This window comes from Lacerta agilis, chromosome 14 (genome assembly GCF_009819535.1).
Source record: "Lacerta agilis isolate rLacAgi1 chromosome 14, rLacAgi1.pri, whole genome shotgun sequence".
In the NCBI taxonomy this organism is placed as follows: Eukaryota; Metazoa; Chordata; class Lepidosauria; order Squamata; family Lacertidae; genus Lacerta; species Lacerta agilis.
Window position 1 is genome coordinate 21,160,567 of NC_046325.1, and position 21,939 is coordinate 21,182,505.

Sequence of the window (21,939 nt, forward strand, 5' to 3'; positions counted from 1 at the left end):
GTCAGCAGTTTCTGCCACACCCTGTAGGCATGTGTATGGTCAAGGTTAAGCTGTTAGGACTTAGGCGCACACCTTTCAATTATTATTTCCAGGAGAAAATCCCCATTGTCCTGGGAATTACTCAAGGCTGTAAATAATACATGTACTGACATAAAGGTAAAGGGACCCCTGACCGTTAGGTCCAGTCGTGGACGACTCTGGGGTTGTGGCGCTCATCTTGCTTTACTGGCCGAGGGACCGGCGTACAGCTTCCAGGTCATGTGGCGAACCAGAGCAGCACACAAAAATGCTGTTTACCTTCCCGCCGGAGCGGTACCTATTTATCTACTTGCACTTGATGTGCTTTCGAACTGCTAGGTTGGCAGGAGCAGGGACCGAGCAACAGTAGCTCACCCCATCAAACCGCCAACCTTCTGATCAGCAAGCCCTAGGCTCTGTGGTTTAGACCACAGCGCCACCAGCGCCCCAGCAGTACTGACATACCATTATTCTAAAAAAGAAAAAAAATACAACAATCCCGCAAGATATATCTTGTATCGCCATTGGGCATTTGAGGAAGTTTTGAATTTGGCTTTTGTGTGTGCTGGATTTTAAACGTAATCGTTTGTTTGAATTGTATGATGCTTAAATAATGTATTTTATGAGGCATTTACTCCATAAATCTCAAAGGAATCTTCTCTCACGCTTCATCATACTTGGCAGGCCTTGAGGGGAGGAAAGGCCGCTGACCATTTTCATGTGCTTCCGAGGACAAGGGATTCAATTGCATACTGGAAATTTAGGTTTGCGGAGTTAGTGGATTACAGTGCTCTGTAGCTCTGATATAATACTGTAGTAGTAGTAATAATAATAATAATAATAATAATAACAATAATAATAATACATGAGACACACAAAATGTGGTTAGGAGACTGTCAGTGACGTGCACTAAAAAGTGTGAGAATGGGGACAAATGAGTGACAGGAAGGCATGTAAATGAGCACAAACAAATGAGGATGCTTATTCTTGCACTTCCCTGCAAACAAATAAGAACAAATGCACAATAAATAAAGATCGGACATCACCATAACCTCCTCATATGCTTTGTTCAAGCAAATCAGAATTTATGCTCAATAAACAGGTCATAAGGAGCCCAGTGTATTATTTTTTTTAAAAAAAATTCATTGCATGCATCCCCCACCCTCACTCCTTGCTCCAGACTATTGTATATTTTTATTTATTCAAGCAGATTAATCCTCTTCCCACCTTCTTTCTTCTTTTATATAAAAAACCCTGACACCTCTAGCATTTGGTTGTTGCTGTTTTTAAGCTGACACCTTCATTCTGTAGGTCCTGGAGAGCACCGACCACAGATCTTTTGCCAGGCTATTTTTTAAAAATGCATACAAATATACTTCTGCATAGCTTGGAAATATATTGAAGATGTAGAAACTACTACCGTATTATTTGGTGGCTCTGTTCCTCCTCTAAACTTACAGGAATCAAGCCACCCAAGAAAGTTTATGCTATAGTAAAATTGTTAAGTCTTCAAGGCGCCATGAGATCCTTTAATATGATTTAGTTCAGCTCAAACCCAGGAACATACAATTTTAGGAATTAGTTTCCAGATCTCAGATGTTCAGAAACAGAAAATAAGGACAGTCAGCTTACGGCAGTGCTGCAGTTGTTCTAGGGGCTTAAAAAAGGTACGTGAAGCAGCAGCTTTTAAATCTGTTGACAGGGATTGCATTGAGAACACTGATCACACTCACACAAGCACTGAATGAAGCGTTAGTTGTTTCTCATTTTAATTTTTATTTCCAGTTTCAAATTTTCTACAAGAAAAACAATAAAAAAATAGAAAACTCTAGAAGTTGTCAAGCTCCCCGACATGCCAGTTCACTACAGAAACAGGGCTCTGTTCCTGGGTCACTACGGAGATAACATACTGGCACTGGGTTGCTTGCTTGCTACGCACACAAGAGACTGTAGCACCTGGTTGCTATGGAGACAAGGCCCCAACACAGGTGCTTGAAGTCCCCTTAGGCCAAGAGTGGCTGGTGCGGCCTGCCCTGCCTCTGTGGCACTCAACAGGGTAAACAGGCTAATGGAGACAGGGCTCCTGTGTCATTAAAGGGGGGATTTTGAAAGGGCCAGCTTCTCCCGCCGTAGCAGCAGCACCACGGAGCGGGAAAGCTGCGCCCGCAGAAATGCTCCCCTTATTACAAAAATGGTATACACCACAGGTGTCTTGTTCCCTACTGGGCCTATCAACCCCATATTTGTGCCAACAATGAGGTCCTGAATGGGCCCAATTTCTCAGACAGTGGCACCAATAGGAAGCAGCATCAAGCCCAGAACTGAGGCGAGAACAAGGCATTGGAATCCAATAGACTCCAGCCACCTCACCCCAAAACCCTGTTTGACTAAGAAAGACTTTTAACAGCATCGCTGCCCCTTAACCAATTCCACACCCCAGCCATTATCACAGCTTCTCCCTTCTGCATCCCAAGGTTGGCACTTTTCCTGACAGGTCTTCTGTATCGTTAACAGCGCCGTGACAGAGAAGATCTGTGCCTCTTGAATTTCTGCCTGCCTCGCTGCTGTTAAAGACACAGAAACCTGTTTCCAAAAAGACAACTCTACTACCTTCTATTTCGACACCTCTCAACAGATGGGTGCACGACCCTGTCATTTGTGGAGTGGCATCTTACTAGCTGCCTCTTCTGGTCTCTGCATGTCTATACTACAAATGTAAACAGGTCTGAAACTGGTTCAACTGTCTTGTGAAGCTGCCTTTTATTGCGGAGAACTATTTATTGATCCATCGAGCCCCATGTTTTCTGCTTTAATTGGCCATGTCCGTTCAAGGTCTCTGGCAGCGGCCTTTCCGAGCCCTGCCTCTTTTGGCTAGATACGAGGGACTGAACCTGGAACCTTAATGCATGCAAAGCATGGGCTCTACCACTAAGCTAGGGGCTATCCAAGACCCTCCCCGTGAACTCTGGGAAGCGTAGATTTGTAGGGTGCTTGAGAATTCTTTATTAGAGATTGCAGCTTCATAGAAAGGAGCTACAGTTCCCAGAGTCCCTTGCTTGAGAGCCACCATGACAGTTAAACAGGCTCAAAACTGGTTTATATATGCAGAGTAGACGTACTCAGGCCTGCACTGGCTCCAGCTGCAATTCCATGAGGCCTTGGCCTGTCTTAGATGTCTCCTGGTGTGGGCCCTTTTGGACTTTGGGCCCAGGCAATTCCTCCTCAGCTCTTGGCTCTTCAGAGTCTTGCGACAGGCTCTCCCAATCTTGGTTAGCTGGTGCAGCTCCAGGAGAGAGGCTGGCAACTATTGCTCGATCGGGCGTCCTCTTCCCGAGGGGCAACTCAGGCCTGGGAAGTTCTCCCTGGTTTTCCGAATGCCAGAGGTTCTGAGGTTTGGTCATCTCCCCCTTTGGACTTAGAGACTCGGGTGCTTTCAGCTGGGGGCTCTGGGGTTCGGGCAGCTCCTCCTCTGCCACCCCCCGGGGTTTAGGGGCAGTGTGAGAGCAGCGGCGGGTTCGGGCTTTCCGGCTGTGGTGGACTTGGAGATGTAATTCCATGAGCTCAGGAGCCGAGGTGGCGAAGGGGCAGAACTGGCAGCGGTGGAGGGCTCCTCCTGCCAAAGCCGGGCGCAGCGACAGGTCCAGGGGCTGGAAGTCGGTCTTCCCGTTGAGCAGCGGCTTGCGGCGGGATGGGCGGGACCGAGCTCCGCCCAAGCTCCCGAGAGACAGGAAGGGCCCATGGCTCTTTGCAAGCTGCGTGGCGGGAAAGGCAGGGACTGCGGTGGGAGCGAGGGGGATGTGGCATCGTTCCAGCGTTCCTGCCGCAGCAGCTGCTGCAGCCGCAGCGCTCTTCTGCTCCCGATGATGGCGCTGCAAGTGGTACTTGAGAGAGCCAGACTGCGTGCCGGCATAGTCACAGTGAGGGCATTTGTACGGGCGCTCGCCTGCAAGGAGAAATGGTAGAGGCAAGTTGGAAAGGCAGTGAACAAGTGTTGCTTCTTGTTTCCTAGGCAGTTGACTTTGGACCTGGCAGCCCTTGGTTCAAGCTCCACCTCTGAGGCAAACTAACCGAGGGACTTTGGGTGAATCATTCTCTCTCAGTTCCCCCAAACTATAAAACGGAAATAAAGGCAACCTTGCAGGGTTTTACGAAAAGCATCAACCATCTACAGTGTGATCTTCAGATCGGAATCTTACTATTCAACCAGTGTTTAAGACACAGGGGGAAGGCCCCACTTCAAGTTCTACCTGTTGTGGAGGTTAAATCAATGAATAGGCAGAGCAGGGCCTTTTGGTTGTGGCACCACAACTTTGCATTTCCTCTCTAAGGTGGAGAGCCTCACAAGGAACCAACAGACAAAATATGAAACATCCTTGCAAGTAAGTCGGTCTGATGTGGTGAGTGTTTTCAATCCCATGCAAGGAATCTCTCACGGACCAGCCACTGTCTCTTAGCCTAACCTGCCCCGCAAGATTGTTGGAGAAATAAAATGGAGACAACAACTATGTGAGCAACCGGTAATAAATAATTAAAATGCCTCCCCCCAAGTTGTTAGCCCCAAAAAACATTTTATCAGCCTACTAATCTAGTTCAGCATTTTAATTGGTGGTTTTATACATAATATATATTTGTTTGCGCTGGCTTTTTTGTAACCAGTTTTGAGTTTCCATACGGAAAGGAAAGGCAGCCTATATGTCTTATAGATAAATAAACAGAACTCAGTGAAGCTTATGGTTCCAGTTTTGAAGTGCCCAAGAAGCCCTGACTGGGCCCACCTCTTTGCCACTGTCACCTCTGCCTGTTCACTTGTTTCCTCCCTCTGGGTCCAATGCACAAAACTGAGATCAGCAGAGAATGCTGCTCCATGTCTCCACTTGTGCCACTGCTTTGCATGTCTGGTGAAAGCAAAGGAACAGGCAGTACAGTTGCACCTCGGAAGTCGAACGGAATCCGTCAAGGTGCGGCTTCCAATTGGCTGCAGGAAGGCGCAGCTTCCAATTGGCTGCAGGAAGCTCCTGCAGTCAACTGGAAGCCGCGGAAGCCCTGTCGGACATTCGGGTTCCAAAGAACGTTTGCAAACCAGAACACTCACTTCCAGGTTTGCGGTGTTCGGGAGCCAAAAGGTTTGACTTGCAAGGCATTCGTCAACCAAGGTATGACTGTACAGAGGTCTGAGCTGCCTCAGATGGTATTAGGTTCCACCCGTGTGGTATGCCTCTGCAAGATACAGAACTGAAGGGGGGGGGGAACCTAACAAGTACCAGCCTTATTGCTCATTTCCACCAGTTTAGGCAAACCCTACCCCACAGTTGCCGCATCTTGATCTTACCTGTATGGACGCGGAGGTGCACCTTTAGATGGTGGGAGGATCTGAAGGACTTCCCACAGAACGGACAATCTTTCCCGGTGCCCCGCCGGGAGCCGTCCAGGCGCGACTGCCCCTGCATGTCTGGGGAAAACACAGCAAAGAGGGAAAGAGATTTTTAGTACGAGGGGACTGCAAGGTTTCTTGACCCTTCTCTGTATGGTTTACATATGGATTCTCTGCCTGCTTTACTCTTCTTTAGAGCTATAGAAACATAGTCCGTCCCCCCTCACATCCACAAGTGCCACAGGTGTCTCACTTTTTCACCCCAACACAGACGACCCCTTCGAAGAAAACCATGACAACTACATTGCTAGGACTGGATCTGTACCTAATTTGTCACCTTTTTTTTTCAAAATGTAGCCCAACATAGTAGCTGCAAAAAAATGATGACTGCTCTAAACGGGGGTGGGTGGGTTGTGAATTGAAAATAAACACCTATGACAGAAGATTGTCTGCCTTGGGTAAAGATTACACGGAATGCTTTAGAATAAAAAATATTATTGCAACTGTTCACAAACATAACACACACACCGTGCAGTGATATGTGGTGTTTTTTTATGTTTTTAGAAATGGAAAGAGAGGAAGAATCATTTGTGACAACAGAGGTTGACTTTGATAGGTTGGTTTGGTTTTTTAAAGAGATATTCTGTTTGTTATATTAACATCTGACTGCTGTCAGCTTTTCTGCTTCTTTTTTCTTAGTCATATGGTGTGTGTGCGCGCACACACACAAACATTAATTAAAATTAAATTAAAATTGACTGGAAAAATTGATACTGCACCCTCACACACCAAGTCTAAAATAAAAACCATTTGGTCAGCAACATGGTTTCACATTGGCTTGCTTCAAACAAACTATCGTTTGTCAGTTTAGATGACATAACAAGCTGTGGCTAAGCAAAAGCTTTCAAACTCATCCTAACGGAAGAGCAGGAGAGGGAGAGTGCGGCCACAAGACCCTGAGGCTCACTTCAGCTCATTCACATCACTCCAAACTATGGTTTAGCTCAAACTTTTGCATGAAATGTGAACATGACCTTTATATCTATTCCTATGCAGAAGAAGCGAGGGGTGGAAAGCAAATTTGCTAGTTGTTTCATTCCAAGTTGCTAGGCAACCTCACCATGCTTCCTTCCCTTCTCTTTCCTGTAAAAGTCTCTGCCAAAGGACAGGAGAAATAATATTTGTGGGTAGCTGAAAGTAAGAATGATGGAAATATTGGGTACTTGTCAGTATTGGGGCCCAAGTTAGCTGTCTGGCTGTTGGTTCATGTTGGTCTTGTGGGGAAGAAGAAATGCACACACAAATACATACAAAGCACAAAATGAGGCCATGATTTGTTTTGGAATGGTGAACATGTTTTAATGCACCCTTGGGTGGAATAAGATAGAATTTACTACACTAAACATAATAACCTGAAAGCCTAGTTTCCAATTACCGGTATTCTAACCAGTGTGGTAAATCCCAGCTTTCGCCACCTGAGGGCATATTTAAGCAACACATCCACCATACAAAAATGACATGGTAAAATCACCTCATGGCAGTGACACAGCATGTGATTCAAGCCTTACATTTTTTTTTAAGAGCTAAACAATGTGGCAGACTTGAGAATTAGGACATTTCTACATCATAGGCTTAAAATGGCTTAAAAGCCCTTTTCTCTAATCAGGAATTGCTAGGAACTGCTGTTCTGTGGAGGGAGGAGTTAAAGGTTCCAGAAAAGTTCTCAGAACAATTACCACAGTTCCCCAGGTTTACTGGGCAAACAGCAAAACAGTATGGCTTCCAGAACAGTGGAACAATATAAAACAGATATGCGTTTGTTGTGCAGATATGTGCTTTGAAGGAATGTTGTGAAACCACTTGAGGAAGCATTTATTTGCATCAATGCAGTTTATTTCCTTCAAGACACAGTTTGAATTTTCCTCGTGCACAATCTGGGTGTGGGTGCATGTAGGTGCTTATGCAGAAAGCTACAAGGTCTCATGACACCAACATCCCCTTGCCCAAACTTGTTTTAACTGGGAGGCAGAGGCGAGACACCGTACAATCATGCAAAACTGTGTAGAGCAGTGGGGAAATGTTTCAGTCACACCAAGTAATATTTTGAATACTGAGAGCTACTGTTTGGGTCTCACGGAACTCTTGCTCATTCTGAGGTAAAATTTGTAGATAACTGCATGCCAGGCTTCTTGCCCTTCCCAGAATTCCAGGCATGGTATCTTTACAAGGCTTTTGTTAGTTGATTTATTTTGTATTTTATATTATAAGCACTCCGTTGTTTAGGCCAAAATGGTCTCCTGTAGATATTTAAGGAATACAGTTCCTATCACCCCTGACCACTGGGAACTGGTGTCCAAAAGCAACTGGTCGACTCCATGTTGGTTATCCCTTTAGGCTAGCTACTTAAATGTTTTAAATAATTTAGTAGCAGCCTATTTGGTGGGATGCGCTCTGATATCCAATGGCATCATCAGCCTCCTGTGCAGTTTTGTTAGAGGGCCTGGAGGAGAGGTGGACATCCTAAGTACATGGGTCTTGCCCCGCTTCTGCCTTGGATGCTACCCAATAGTGGCAACCATGTCCCACCACACAGGCCGCTGCTAAACACCATTATTTTAAACATATGGCTTTGTTAAGCATTTTCCATCCAGTATGTTGCTTCCTGTGCTGGGTCTGGCCTACCGATACAATTCTATTAGTTTATTCCTGACCTTTATTCATATCCGTCAACTGGACATATCCCTTAATCTCTTCCTCCACCCCTCACACATATCCTTTTATAAAACAAAGGGGGGAATGCAGTTTTCAGCTAAAACCAGCCTAGCTATGGAATGTAACCCACCCACATCCTCATTTTTTTATTTTGCTTAGAGGAAGAAGCTCAAAAACACGGGCTGCTCTAGAATCTGAGGTTGCTTTGTGACATGTGAGACCCACTTTGGTAACCCCCACAAAAAAACAACAACCGCCAAATCCCAAAGCAGCTATGCTCTGCTTGTCCATACTTGCCCTTTTCCTCCTGGGTCAGCAGAGACGGACTGGTGTTGGCTGCTGTGGAGGCTCTGACATTTGTGGGGAGCCAGTGTCCTGCGAGAAGGTGAGAGCCCAGCGACTGCCCCTTGCTCCACTCCCTCTCTCGGGACAGGTGGCTCTGTCGGTGCAAGGCCATCTGTTGGAATGTGCCGAAGGTACGGGTGCAATCTGGGCAGCGGTGGCTCCCTCCTGGGTCCTCTCTCGCCAGCTTGGAACCTCCTGCGTAAGAGCGCTCCCTCCACTGCTGGCCACTCTCCACCGCCCGAGCCGTGGCCTGCAGCCGCTCGGCGCAGCTGGCATCGCCATAGCCCAAGAAATTGCCCGTGCTGGCCTTATCCGTGGGCCGAGGGGAGAGGAGGGAAGGGTAGAGGGCCTCGCAGCCGACGAGCAAGCTCTGGGCGGACCGGCCTGGGCCGGGCCCTCTCTGTTCGCTCTGGAGGCCTAGCTTGCTGAGATGAACCTTCATGTGGTTCTTGAGGAACCACGGCTCCTTGAAGCCACGCCCACACACCTGGCACTTGTGGTCGAAGGAGTCTTTGTGCTTCCGCATGTGACCCTTGAGGAACCAGGACTGGGTGAAGGCCTGGCCGCAAACCTGGCAGCGGAACTCAGTGGGTGCGGCAGCTGAGGGAGCGGCAGGGGCAGGGGCCGGAGGGGCAGGTGGGGCAGCTGCGGCGGGGACAGGGGCAGGAGGGGTGGGCGGCCGAGCAGCCGGGAGCCCATGGGCTTGCTGGTTGTGCCACTGGAGTTCCACCTCCTGGGCGGCGGCAAAGGAGCACTGTCCACACTTGTAGGGCTGGTGGAGGATGCGGAGGTGGCGGTCCCGCTCGCCGGCAGTGCGGAACTTGCCCTTGCAGAAGGGGCAGCGGAAGGTGGGCAGGGGTGGAGGTGGAGCAGGGGCAGCTTGTTCTTCTTCTTCTTCCTCCTCCTCATCCTCCTCCTCTTCCTCCTCCTCCTTCTCCTCTTGCCCCCGCAAAAGCGCCCGCTCCTCCAGCTCAAGCAGCAGGCGGCTCTGGTGGCTGAGGCGGGCACGGGCCTCGGGGCAGTGGGAGCGCAAGTGGAGGCGCAGGCTGGCACGCTGCCCTGCCCGGTGGCCGCAGTAGGGGCAGGTGAGAGGGGAGGAGCTGGTGTGGATGCGCGTGTGCAGGGCCAGGATGCTGTTGAAGCGGAACCGCTTGCCGCAGATGGGGCACGGGTAAGGGCGGGCCTCGCCCCCGGGTCCTCCCGGCCCATTGGAGTAGCGTTGCAGGTCCAGCTCCCCATTGAAAGCCAGGGTATCTGCTCCATCACACGAAGAGGAGGAGGAGGATGGGGAAGAGAGGGTCACACTGGCTGAGTGGGCAGAAGGCAACTGGTAATCTGCACCCTGCAGGAACGAGAAGGAGGAGAAAGGCAGTGGGAGCGTCAGCATGGAATTACACACAAACACACACACCCTGCAAAAAAAAAAAAAAATCCTCTTTCACACCACTGCTGTTCCAGTGTAACTAAACAGCTCACTGCTGGAGGAAGGAGCGAATAAAGCTAAATCTTTATGCAGAGCAGCCCTGGCCAGCCAGGCAGCCTGCACACACCCTTCCCTGCTACTGCTTCTCCATGCAAGCTCCTAGGGGAAGCAGACAAGGCCATCTATGTTGCTACAAAAGCAGCCTGCAAACTAGCAGCTGATAACACAGCCACGTGGTATTCCCTCATATGAAGGCCAAGCTCTGCTTGTACTTAAGCAGGCAAGGGGTGAATCAAGCATCTCTTCCAGCAGGGATTAGGTGCCCAAACCTAATCCTTTGCCACAGTGGAGGTTGCAAAACAATAGGCTGAAAGCCAATCTATAGGTTTGCTGCAAAGGGATGTCATGCTGAGGGAGCTTCGCTGGGAACCCAACAAGGGGAAAGAGCAGTAAGACCCATTGCTGGGACTAGAGATAAAGGCAACCTTCTCCAGAGCTAGGCTAGTAAAAGAACCTTGAATGGTCCATAGACACCAAAGGAGAAATGACTTTTACAACTCCAGAATCTTTCTCCAGATTTTACCCCAATTGCTGGCTTCCTCTGCTCCAGCAGGGAACAGGTTTTCCCTCTTGAATGCGATGGAAAAAATGTGGCTTCATTACATTCCAAAAGACTTTGACAGGAGATGAGCTTCCTCCTCCTTTCAGTTTTTGCCCATTCTCCTGTTCCTGCTCCAACTGGAATATGTCCCACCCCCATGCCAATTGACACCAACTGCCCTGTGGGAAGGAACAAGAGCTTACGAGGCAGGTGTAAGAACATAAAGTGTCCTGCTGTGTCCTCCTCTCATAGTTGTCCATGGGAAACCCGTAAGAAAGCAGATGAAGGAGGCATTGGAGGCTTCTCCTGTCCCAGATGGTCTGTGCTTCCCCACCCCAAACAAAAAGAAAACATAGTACCAAATGACACCAGCTGCCCTTTGGGATGGATCCTGGTGAACTGCTATGCTAGGATACTATTTGGCTGTAATTTCATTGCTATATTTTGATTTGAATGTAGCCTGCCTGGGAAGGATTTGTATCAAAGGTGGGGGGGGGGGACAATGCAACAATGTGTGTGTGTGTGTGTGTGTGTGTGTGTGTGTAGTACCTCCCCCATTAAAAGTAATTAAGTCATGTCATTCCATTACATCCATTAGAGGGTGAATGGAAGTAATTTTTCCAGGCTTTGACTTTCAGCTTGGGAAAAGAATTATGCAAGATCTTCCCATTTGAAGGGGCAGGGGGTGGGGGAGATTGGAGAAAGAAGATCCTACTTTCCAAACTAAGCCTGGGAGAGCTTACCCATCTCTAGCCGAGAGGTGTGGCTGATATGCAAGGGCATTTAAGTCCCTCTCCTAGGCAGCCACACCTAACCCTGGTCTTCTGGCTTACCTCCATGATGGTCCTGATCACATGCTTCAGTCGTTGATTGGTGAAAGGGCAGCACGTAGGATGTGACCTGACATCTCACACCTGGTAGGCAGGTAGGCAGGAGCATGAGCTGCAGGAAAGGGGAGAAACGGAAGGGCTTTAGCTCAGAGGTCAAACATCTGATTTGCATGCAGGCGGTCCCAGGTTTAATCCTCAACATATCCAGATAGGCATAGGAAACACTCCCTTGTATGAAACCCTGGAAAGCAGCTGCCAGCCAATTCTGAGCTGGGTGGGACATGGTATATCAGGCAGCTTCTCATGTTCCTACTAAAAAAAGAATTTCAACAAGAAAAGCTCAGGCCTTCTGCGCAGTTGCCATTTTGAAGTGCTCACTATTTGACGAATACCATTATTTTTTCATTGACAAGGACTTAATCTGTGCCACATCCAGAGAGCAATCTTGGCACATTTTTGCTGCCAAGGCTTAACCCTGGAACTTATACAGTTTAGGACTAAAGTACCCCTGGATTTGCCCAGGGTGCATTTTGCTCACCACTGAATACGTAGAGCAGGGAAGGGAACCCTGCAAGTTGGGACTCCCAACTCCCATTGACCGCAGCCAGCATGACCAATGGGCAGATGGGAGTTTTAGCCCACAAAGTTGGGAAGACCCCATCATGCTCCCCAATCCTGACATAGGTGAAGGTAAAGGGACCCCTGACTGTTAGGTTCAGTCGTGGACGACTCTGGGGTTGCGGTGTTCATCTCGCTTTACTGGCAGAGGGAGCTGGCGTACAGCTTCCGGGTCATGTGGCCAGCATGACAAAGCTGCTTCTGGCGAACCAGAACAGCGCACGGAAACGCCGTTTACCTTCCCACCAGAGCGGTACCTATTTATCTACTTGCACTTTTTGGGGTGCTTTCGAACTGCTATGTGGGCAGGAGCTGGGACCGAGCAACGGGAGCTCACCCTGTCGCAGGGATTCGAACCGCCGACCTTCTGATCAGCAACCCCTAGGCTCTGTGGTTTAACCCACATAAGAGACCCCAAACATCAGGGGAAGGGGTTCAAGTGCAGAGAGATTTGTTCCCAGCTGGACATGAGCTTGAATATGTATTCCCCCCTAATTTCCATACGCAATGGGCATGATTTAAGTTGGATGATTTAACCTGTTTTAGGAACCAGAGAGTAAGGTGAGAAAGTTGTAAACCTTGACCTAACAGCACAGTGGTCCTTATTCTATCTCTATGGAACAGAGCCTTTGGAACCTTGCAAGAATTTTGCCCATGTTGTGTCTCAGACCAGCATTCCTGGGGATGCTAAAGCAGGACTGGTCCAGCAGTAAGATGAAGAAAGGAAGAAAGCCAAGCCAGATAATACACTGCCAGGTTGCAATGGAGATTTTTGCCTGCTACGCAGCTTGGTGCCTCTGAAGCAGAAAAAAGGGCGTAGCCATGGCTTCTCTTCACTGCTGCCCCGCCCTTGGCCCTGCCCAACCTCTCTTTTCCCACCTTCTGCAGCAGGAAATTATTTCACCACCCTGCAAGCCAAAAGAGTGAGTGGCAGGAGAAGTGTGGGAAATGCCTCAACTGCATCTTCTTTCACTGCAGAGTTTGTACAAAGTCTGACAAGAATGCAGGGAAGGGCAAAACATCCCTGGGGGAAATTTATTTCCTGATCTGAGTGCCTGCCGAATCCGTCAAAACTTACCCCAATGAATCATCCAAAGGAAAATTTGTGGGGTAAAGGTAGGGGCGCTTGGTTTGGCTCAATGATGACCTCAGTGGAGTCTCCAGCTCACAGGCTGGGTGCATCCCTCTGAGACCTCCCGTACAGCCTCTCCTTCTGGGCCCCACACCCTCAACTTCTATGCTGACTGTGGAGAGCTCATTGGAGGAAGGGGTGGGATACAAACAGGCAAAGTGTGTGTTAACAACTCCCATACCATGAAATGTCTCTCAATGCTTCACAGTACAAGTGCTTGCACGTAAAACATCCCATTGTTTTTGCAGAGTTCAGCAGAACATGCACCCACGGCTCTGAATAACAGAAAACCTACGCTTCCACAGAAGCTAATAAAAACAGAAACACTTGGCTCTGCAGTCATTGAAATAGAAACATAAATGCATAACTCTATAGGGCGTTCTTCAGGCTTCTGCGAGCACCATTTCAAGATATTCCAGCTCAAAAGGAATGAATTGGGATCATGTACATAAGAGTCAGGAAAAAACCAAAACGGCTGTGCTCTGCTCTGCACCCTACTCCTTTCCCGACAACCATTAGTTCACCTACTGTGATGTCAGGGAATGTTCACAAACATTCAAGTGTCCAAGGGTGTCCGCTTCTGTGAGGGCAATTAAACTTTGGCTGTGAGAAACATTTTGCACAAAGGCCAGTAGGGGTGAAAAGCTCTTGCAGGGTGGGGGAATACAAGACAGAGTGGCTGAAGGAAGGGAAACTGGGGGCTAGGAAGCACAGCTCTAAGGGAGAGAGGAGCAGAGAGAGAGATGTGAGAAGACAATGCCAGAAGTTGAGGAGAAAGATCAAGCAAAACTGGGTGGGGCTAGAGGAACTGACACAGTGCTGGTTGCCACCTTTTTTTAATGACAAGAAGCTCCATAGTTTAATAGCTTTATTTTACCTCAAGTCTGAAATCCTGATGAGGCAGAAGACAAATGCCAGGGAACTGCACACCAAGATACAGACATGTGATATGCCCCAATACCATAAGCAGGTGTGGTCTGATCAACATGTTTACCCAAACTTCGCTCCCACTCTGCCTGAGGCAAGGCTGTCATCTTCTACAATTCTATGCATGTGGAACTCAAGCTATAATTTATGGCAAAAAACACCCCACAATATATGGATTCTTTCAAACCTCCTTTGTCCTGAAGCAGATGCAAACAAGCACAGCCCTCCTATCCCATTTCTCTCCCCCCTCCCCCAGAATACGATATCTGGAGAAAAGGGGAGAAAAAATATGGTTACTTTCAGAGGGTTGCCTCCCAAAAGTATCGGGAACCACTGGAAGGAGTTGCGTTGAAATTCAGCCTTCCTTCAGTTTTTCTCACTCTGGCCTACATCAGACTTTGAAGGGTCACTGGGCAAGATGTCCTTACTGGGACTGTTTCCTGTGTGGGTTCATCTCCCCTTTGCTTGCCTTCTTCCTTCAATCCACACAGCAACTGAAAAGCTGAACAGGCAGCAATGGTTAGCAGCAGCATCAGTGCTAAACCAGGGCGCTCTGGGGGCTGCCAGTGGGTTCCCTGCTGGGGTGTGGGCTTTGTGAGTGCCCGGCAATGCCGCCTCCTGACACCGGGCCTACGTGTGGGCCTTCAGGTCTGGTTGTGACCTCGTCTCAGGAGTAGGGGACCTTCCTCGGGCTCTCATTCTCCTCTTTGCAACCTCAGAGTTCAAGGACACATTCCAGTCACAGTCACTCAAGGAGGGTGTGAAGCAGGGCTGTGTCAGGCATGGCCTGGGGAGAGGGGAAGTGGTTCGGGGGGGAAGAGTCCCAAAGGGCCAGACTGACATTTGGAGGGCCACATTTGGCCCTGAGGCCTACGGCCCCCCACCCCTTCCTGTAGATTGCAGCAAGTGATGGCAGTGATAGTGGAGTAAGGTTAGCTGGTGATGGAGGTTCTGTATTTGTATCCCTGTAATAGTTTCCTCCTTGGAAAAGGAAAAGAGAAGACTGACAAAATCCTTGAAAAATTGGCTCTGCCAGGGCCCAGCTATTTAAAATATTTTACCAAGCTCAGTATGTATGGATGCATTCAGGCAGCCAAGTCATCAATGTGATGACTGTACATATCATGTTAGGAATCCAGGAAACAGGATGAGTGGCTGGCTCTTCCTACTACCGGACTTATTCCCTTGCTCTGCAATGGGCCCTCTACACAGTTTTCAGGCATGCCCTGCTCCTACAGATCCCACAACCCTAATTCAGGAGCAGAGAGAGAGGGGGGGGGGAGGGAGGGAGAGGGGGGGACTTACAAGTGCATTCATGCAACAGTTGGCTTAACAAGTCATTTTATTTTATTTTTATTGCACTTTTGTTGCTCTCCTCCCCAACATCAAAGAAGTTCACAGGCAGAGAGTACCTGCCTTTTTACGAATACAACGAGCCCTATTGGCTGAGAAATGGTACATAGCCCAGAGTTAAGCAGTAAGTTTCACAACTGAATGAAGATTTGAACCCAGGTCTCCACAAGCCTAACCCTTTAACCACTACACCACATCAATTCTCCCATTCCCTCATCCCCAAAGCCTGTAGTTTAGTGAGGGGAGTGAGGGATCTCTTTAAAAAAAAAGCATCTTTGGGACCCTCACCCAACTCACAACTCCGAGTTTTAGGAGAAACCCTAGCTATTATAGTGACATAAATCTTACAGTGTATTTAGGATCTGACCCATCCAGTCTGATTTGGAATTAGAGCTGGGCTTCAGGGCTAATTTTATTATAAAGGGGTTGGAGCTGGTAGTAGGTTTGATCTGGGATCTTCATTACACAGTGAGCGGCTTGGGATATGACCTTTCTCTTTCCCCAAAGCAGTAGCCTTCAATGGGATGCGGGGCTGGTGTGGTGAAACAATCCCTGCGCAAACTGGGTTAGCAGCTCACCTGACTCCACTGTCCCTTAGAAGAGCAGGGATGGGACAGAGAGGGTGCTCCCTGGCCAAGCCCCCTCCATGATGTCATTGTTCTTGCCGCCCTCCTCATGTTGAGGGGCGGAACCTCCGCAGCAGGGAGCCTGCTCTATTTGTGTTGCTTCCCCGCAGAATCCAGTTTTCTGATCTTCCAGGGACTCCCAATCACACAAGGAGCCTACACAGGTTCAACAGGCTCTCCCCATTGGAGGGTTCAGCTCCCAACACCTGAAGGGCCATAGACATGGTGACACAACAGAAGGTGCAGCACTCTCTTGCTCTTCCCCTCATTTGATGGTGGGGGGGGAGTGTTTGAAGAGGCCGATTTTCTGTGTGTAATAAATAACAATCCTTTGCCTGTGAGCCAAAGTGCCTTTGTGCTGTGTTCTTTGGTCAGGGCCCACCAAATTGATATTGTGACCCACACTCTTAAAAAGGGGTTCCTCACCTCTGCTTTAGGTTACATCACTCCTAGAACACTGTACAAACACTCAAGGCTGTAAGGACCTCTGATGAACTAAGCACAATTGATGCATCCCAGCTGGCTCTTATCCTCCCAGTTCTAGGTAACAAAACACCAGCAGAATCATAAGATAGGATCCTGCGTTAATTAATCTGAAATGAACAACCACCTCTTGCTTCTGTATTCACAATTACAAGCAGGAACTGGAATCTTCACTTCAACCATAAAAATGAAAAACCACCTCGTTAATCACACTGATTTATGGAAATAGGTTGGTTAAATCGTGTGAAGAGGTAGCAAGTCCCAAGTACATCATTTTTAAGTGTGTGTGCCTTAAAAACCCAGTGTTCTAAGGAAAATGTCCAAATGCAATTTTACAGCTTGCAAGCACCTTCTTAGAAAAGGAAGCAGCTTTGATTTGTGCAGAAGCCAGCAAAAAAGGACTATGACAAGAAGCAAGGTGGTCCAAGGCGTGCAGATTCAAAACAGTCGGCTTTGGTGAAGGGGAGGGGGGCAGAAACCTTAGATGACATTCGCTGTAGGTTCGGCATGTGTGAATCAGAGCTGTGAATTCATAGTTATCATATGACACCCCTCCTCCCCTCCGGAAGGGCAACAGACCTCACAGAAGAAAAGAGAGCAACTATGAGAAACGTCTGTCTGGAGTTGATAGTCACACTGGAAAGGCAATACCTTTCACAGAACTGGCTTCCTGTGCACGTGGTTGAATGCTTCCTGCGCCTACAAAAGCCAGCAGATCAGGGAGGTTTGGCTTGAGCTCTTCATATCTAGTTCCCTTGCTGAAAGAAATATTTTCCTATGGATGGACATTCAGTCTTGCCACCTACAATCTGGAGTGATAGAGCCCAGGAACAGTTTTGTCAACACACCTGCTGTTTATAGAAATAATTCACAGCTAAAGACATGTGCCATGGCACCTGGTAGAAAAAAAAGGAGATTACCTTTAACAAATAAAATTTAACCACAGCATTCATACAGCATCATAAAGATTATGCATGTGAACAGCACTTCTTCCTTAATCCTGCAACCATCACCATCATTAGTAGCAGAGGTAGTACTAATAACCATAGTAATATTTCTAGAATCCTTATAAAGGCTACACATTTTACATAAAAATAAGCCATAGGCTCTGCCCTCAGGTTCTCTGGGAATGCTCTTCACTTCTGATGGCGACTGTGTATGTATGTATCTTTCACAGCTTTTACACTCTCTGTAACACAGATGGCAATTCTTATCCCAAAGGAACCATGGTATCCTTAAAGCTTCTTAGGGGACCTCTACGCGGCTGCAAATTCCTATTTGTTTTATACCAGTTTAGCTGTCAAAGCTCTCAACCTCCAGGAATTGTGGGAATTGTAGTCTTACAGACTTCTGTTAGAGAGCCCTAGCATTCCTAACAGAACTACAGTTCCCAGGGTTTCTGGGACGGGTGGGGAATAGCATGACTATTTTTAACAGTTTAAGGCTGTGCTGGAGAAAGGTCCTCATTACTCAAGGATAGCAACCCTTCAACTCTCCATAAACACTGGCCTGTTACGGGTTCAAGGGGTGAATCAGGAGTTGAAGGAACTGAAATGAGATTTGACAACCTGCGGCAAAATCAGAGACTCTTTGACTCCCATGTCGTCCTGGGCTAACAGGTCATGTAAACTAAAATAGGGTTGTGATTGCTGCTAGGTGGAGTTCAGTGTGCCTCAGAGCAAATTTAGCAACCTTTGAATGAACTGAGACAGTAAGCAAGAGTGAGCAGAGACTCCCTGGAATTCTTTGCTTGTGTAGGCAATATTATTTCAGAGTAACAAACTCGGGATAACATAGCCTTGTATGAACAAGCCCTAAAATGGTTGACATAGGCTGAGTAAGGCAGCAATCATATGAGAAGCATAGAAACATTTCTCAAACTTGCCCAACTTTTTATTATTGTCTGCAAGAGTTCTGTGCAACCTGAAAGCTTGCCATCTTGAAAGGCATGCAGTCTTATAGTTTACCATACTGACTAATTATTACCTTGCAAACACTCTTCAAAAGAGGGGACAGTTGCCCAACCGGCAGGCCTTAATCTTGTTTGTAAGTCAGCCTCTGATAAGGCAGGTCTGCCCTGTATTCTCATGTGGTGGCAGGGAGGGAGAGCTGAGGGTAGCTTGCTGTGGCTAGTGTAAGAGACACTCTGCACATTGTCTGAGGCACTCTTTTCTTTGTTATTAAGAACTAATAACAGAGTGCCTTGGACGATGTGCAGAGTGTCTCTTACACATGATTGTGCCCGGAGGCATATAAAAACAGGTTCTAACACTAAACCGTGATTTTGGAACAGCACACCAGGTACTATCCTGACACCTTTATTATAGAACATTCTGTTGCTTATAATAGTGGGTCTAGCTTGCAGAGAGAATATTACGGGCCTGTTCTTCCCCTAGGTATTGCCAAAATCAAGCAGGAGGCCTTGTTCTCTTGCAGCAATCCAAGGCTGGTGGTATTCATAAGCCTGCATAAAAGATAGCTGATTCATTTTGGCACCTTGCCATGCTGGGCCTATAGCAGTACCCAAATGACTAATCTTTTTTTTTTTTTTTAAACACACACACACCATGAAGTCTTTTGGGCCTACTCAGTGTTAGGGAGGCAGACAGTCCTGTCTTGCTTGTTTGTGCATAATATGGAGAGGGAGAGGTACATGATAATGCAGTGCAACTGTACCTAACGGGTGGTGTGTGTGTGTTGGGTGCCCATTTAGTCTTATTCAGAAACAAACAAGATGGCTGCTTCTTAGGGGAAGGCACCCTAAGGAAAAATGGGGCAGCTTTTCAAGGTTCCCCCGTGTCCCAGGAATAGGGATGGCGGCTGCCAGGCCTCAAGCCAACTCCCGCCAACTTCGAGGCCACGATGGAGTATGGGGGGGGGAGGAGAGGGGGAAATATATCCATGGGAGCAGGCCAGTCCCCTCACTCAGTCACACCACAGCCCCGCTTTGGCGTGTGAGAAGAGACAAGAGAGTGACTGTCCCAGCAAGACACAGTGCTGACCCCCCCCTTCCCGCCCCACACACCCTGAACAAAGGGAGCAGCTGCCTGAGCAAATGCTCCAGTGCACATTCCAATGGGGTGGGGGTGGGGGTTAGGATGAGTAAAGGGGGCTGTTCCAGTGATTATGGGCTACCGAGTCATTCCCCTTTAGACACCCCTCTCCCCACTTAAGTTTCAAGCTTCTGAGAGTCATAACTTAATAATCTTGGGTCATTACATCGGAGGACAGCCCCCCCCCCCGCGTGCGCATTCCATTTAGTGCCACTGAAAGGGTACAGAAATGTGGGATTGTGGGACAGCTCGGAACAACCCTTACAAAGTATGTGGGGCGGGGAGGGGGAGAGGGGGATGCCCTAGAGATGGAATGAGAGCATGGCCCTCTGGCCCTAGTCGCTGCAGCACCAGGCGCGATACACTCCCGCCCCACCGCACCGCACCCCGTCACCCCTCATGGCTCCGAGCCACCTGCTATAGGAACCCCCCCTTCCCTTCCTCCCGCAGAAGCGACTTCATCCCAAATGGCCCCAACGGGCCCACCCCCCGACCCCCCCCCCGCGCCACATTTCCCCCTACTCCGATTTCTGAAGCAGAATCCCCCCTTCTAATTTGCAATCACAGTCACGTGGCTGGGGAGTTGCGGGGGTGGGGGTGGGAGAGACGACGAGGAATAGTGGGGCTGGGGTTGGGGGTGGGGAGAGAAGGATCTATTAGAAAGACATGGAGGAAATCGACCGGGTCATTCGGGGATAACGAAGCCTGAGGCCGAGGCCGGGCGGTTTCCGTGCGCCGCCGAGGCGGTGCGCAACTCCGCAGCTTGGCCCGGTTGCAGCCCCGCGGCCGGGTGACTTGCCCCCCACCCCGCGACGAAGATCGGAGCCCGGGCCTCCCTTCCCCTGCTGCCATGCACCTGCTCTGGGAGCCCCGGGGGTGGGGGGGGGGAGAGAGGAGAGCCGAGTGGTCGGGCGGGTTTTCTGGGGAGGGGGGCGCACGGTGGGCGGGCGGACGGCGCGGCGCGGCGCAGCTACTCACCAAGGCGCACGGCGAGGCGGCGCGGAGGAGGAGGGGGGCGCTCCGGGGACCCGCCGCGTCGTCGGGGCTGGGCCGGGGCGAGCAGCCTCCCCGCCAGTGGGGCTCCCCCCTCTCCTCTTCTCTCCTCTTCGCCTTCCCTCTCTCTCTCACTCTCTCACTCTCTCTCCCTTCCTTCCTTCCTCCCTCCCTCTCTCTCTCTCGCTCCCTTCCTCCCTCCCTTCCATTGTACGGAGCCGCAGGCAGCGGCGGCGATTTGCATTTCTGAGCCTTGCGCGGCGAGGGATTGCCCGGCTCCATTGTGCGCTCTCGCTCGGCCGGGCGCGGAGGGGGCAGCCCTTCCCCGAGGGAGGGGGGCAGCCCTTCCCCGAGGGAGGGGGGCACTCTTTTGGAGAGAGAGAGATACGGGGGAAAGAGGCACGCTGGGGCTAGGGTTGCCACTGCTGCCTCTCTGCGCTCTGCTAGGCCGTGAATTGCAAAACGGAACGAAAATCGCCACAGGAGTGGAAGCAAGCGTTGCCCCGGCACTGCGAAGGGAAGGGCAATCTGGATCTCCCTTGCCATGGTGGCAGGGAATAAGTAGGAAGAAGGGGCACTGTCTCAACGCGGGGGGGGAGGGGTGGCTGCGGGAAGGGAACAGTGTGGGATGAAACCTACCCCATTAAGCCCCTAGAAAGATTAATCCACGAGGATGGGTGGCACTGCCCTGGCACAACCCAAGTTGCCTGTGCATCACAGTGGCCTGCGGAGGGGCACAGCCTGCTCTGTGGGCGATGTTTGACGGGCGGGGGGGGGGGGTCAGTGATAGTCAAGAATTTGCTGCCTGTGGCAGAGCCAAGCACACAGGGGCCTTAATGGAAGTAGATTAAGAGCCACTGTGTTGTGGTGGCAGGATGCTGCTCTGCTGAGGCAGGGAGGGGGGAGAGCAGGGCACCATCTTGGCACAGACAAGTATTGTCTGCTCTGCTGTACACTGGTGGGTGGGCGGGAAGCCTGACGCAGTCTGCTCTTTTTGGTTGATGGAGTGTCATTTGCAGGGGTGGGTGGGGAGTAGCACACTGGCCTGGCACTAGCTAGACACAGCCTAGCTTTGTTCTGTGATGCCATGATAAGAAAGGGGATGCTGGGTTGGCATGGCCAGCTTGGCAGAGCCTGTCCCTATCTATACAGTAGTGCCATGGCAGAGGAAGGTGCTGTCTAGATTAGAAGCTTTTACGGATGTACAGCTAGCTGTTAAGAGTCAAGATCCTGGCACTGTTAGCCATTTTGTGGTGAGGGCATGTGTCCAGTGGCATCGCCTGCTTTGTTGGATTGTGGTGATGCGAGGAGAGAGGGAAGGGCAAAATGCTAGCCTCTCTCCACCACTAAAGCATAGAGGGAAAAAGCAAGGTCTATGGGCACTGACAAGGAGAGGAAGAGCCGGGCTCTGTCAGGCTGCATTTGCAGATAGGCACACGCCTGGAATATTGGTC

The 21,939-nt window shown here is 49.5% G+C and overlaps 1 protein-coding gene across 1 annotated transcript; it reads right to left on the minus strand.

The window, feature by feature from the left end:
* Window positions 1–1,774: 1,774 nt before the first annotated feature.
* Window positions 1,775–20,629, minus strand: ZNF219 (zinc finger protein 219). Its single transcript, XM_033168114.1, has 5 exons — window positions 20,471–20,629; window positions 11,304–11,412; window positions 8,399–9,788; window positions 5,348–5,467; window positions 1,775–3,961 (listed from the first exon to the last, which is right to left on the minus strand). The coding sequence occupies exons 2-5, from the start codon at window positions 11,307–11,309 to the stop codon at window positions 3,138–3,140; spliced, it is 2,340 nt and encodes a 779-aa protein (XP_033024005.1). The 5' UTR covers window positions 11,310–11,412; window positions 20,471–20,629; the 3' UTR covers window positions 1,775–3,137.
* Window positions 20,630–21,939: the final 1,310 nt, after the last annotated feature.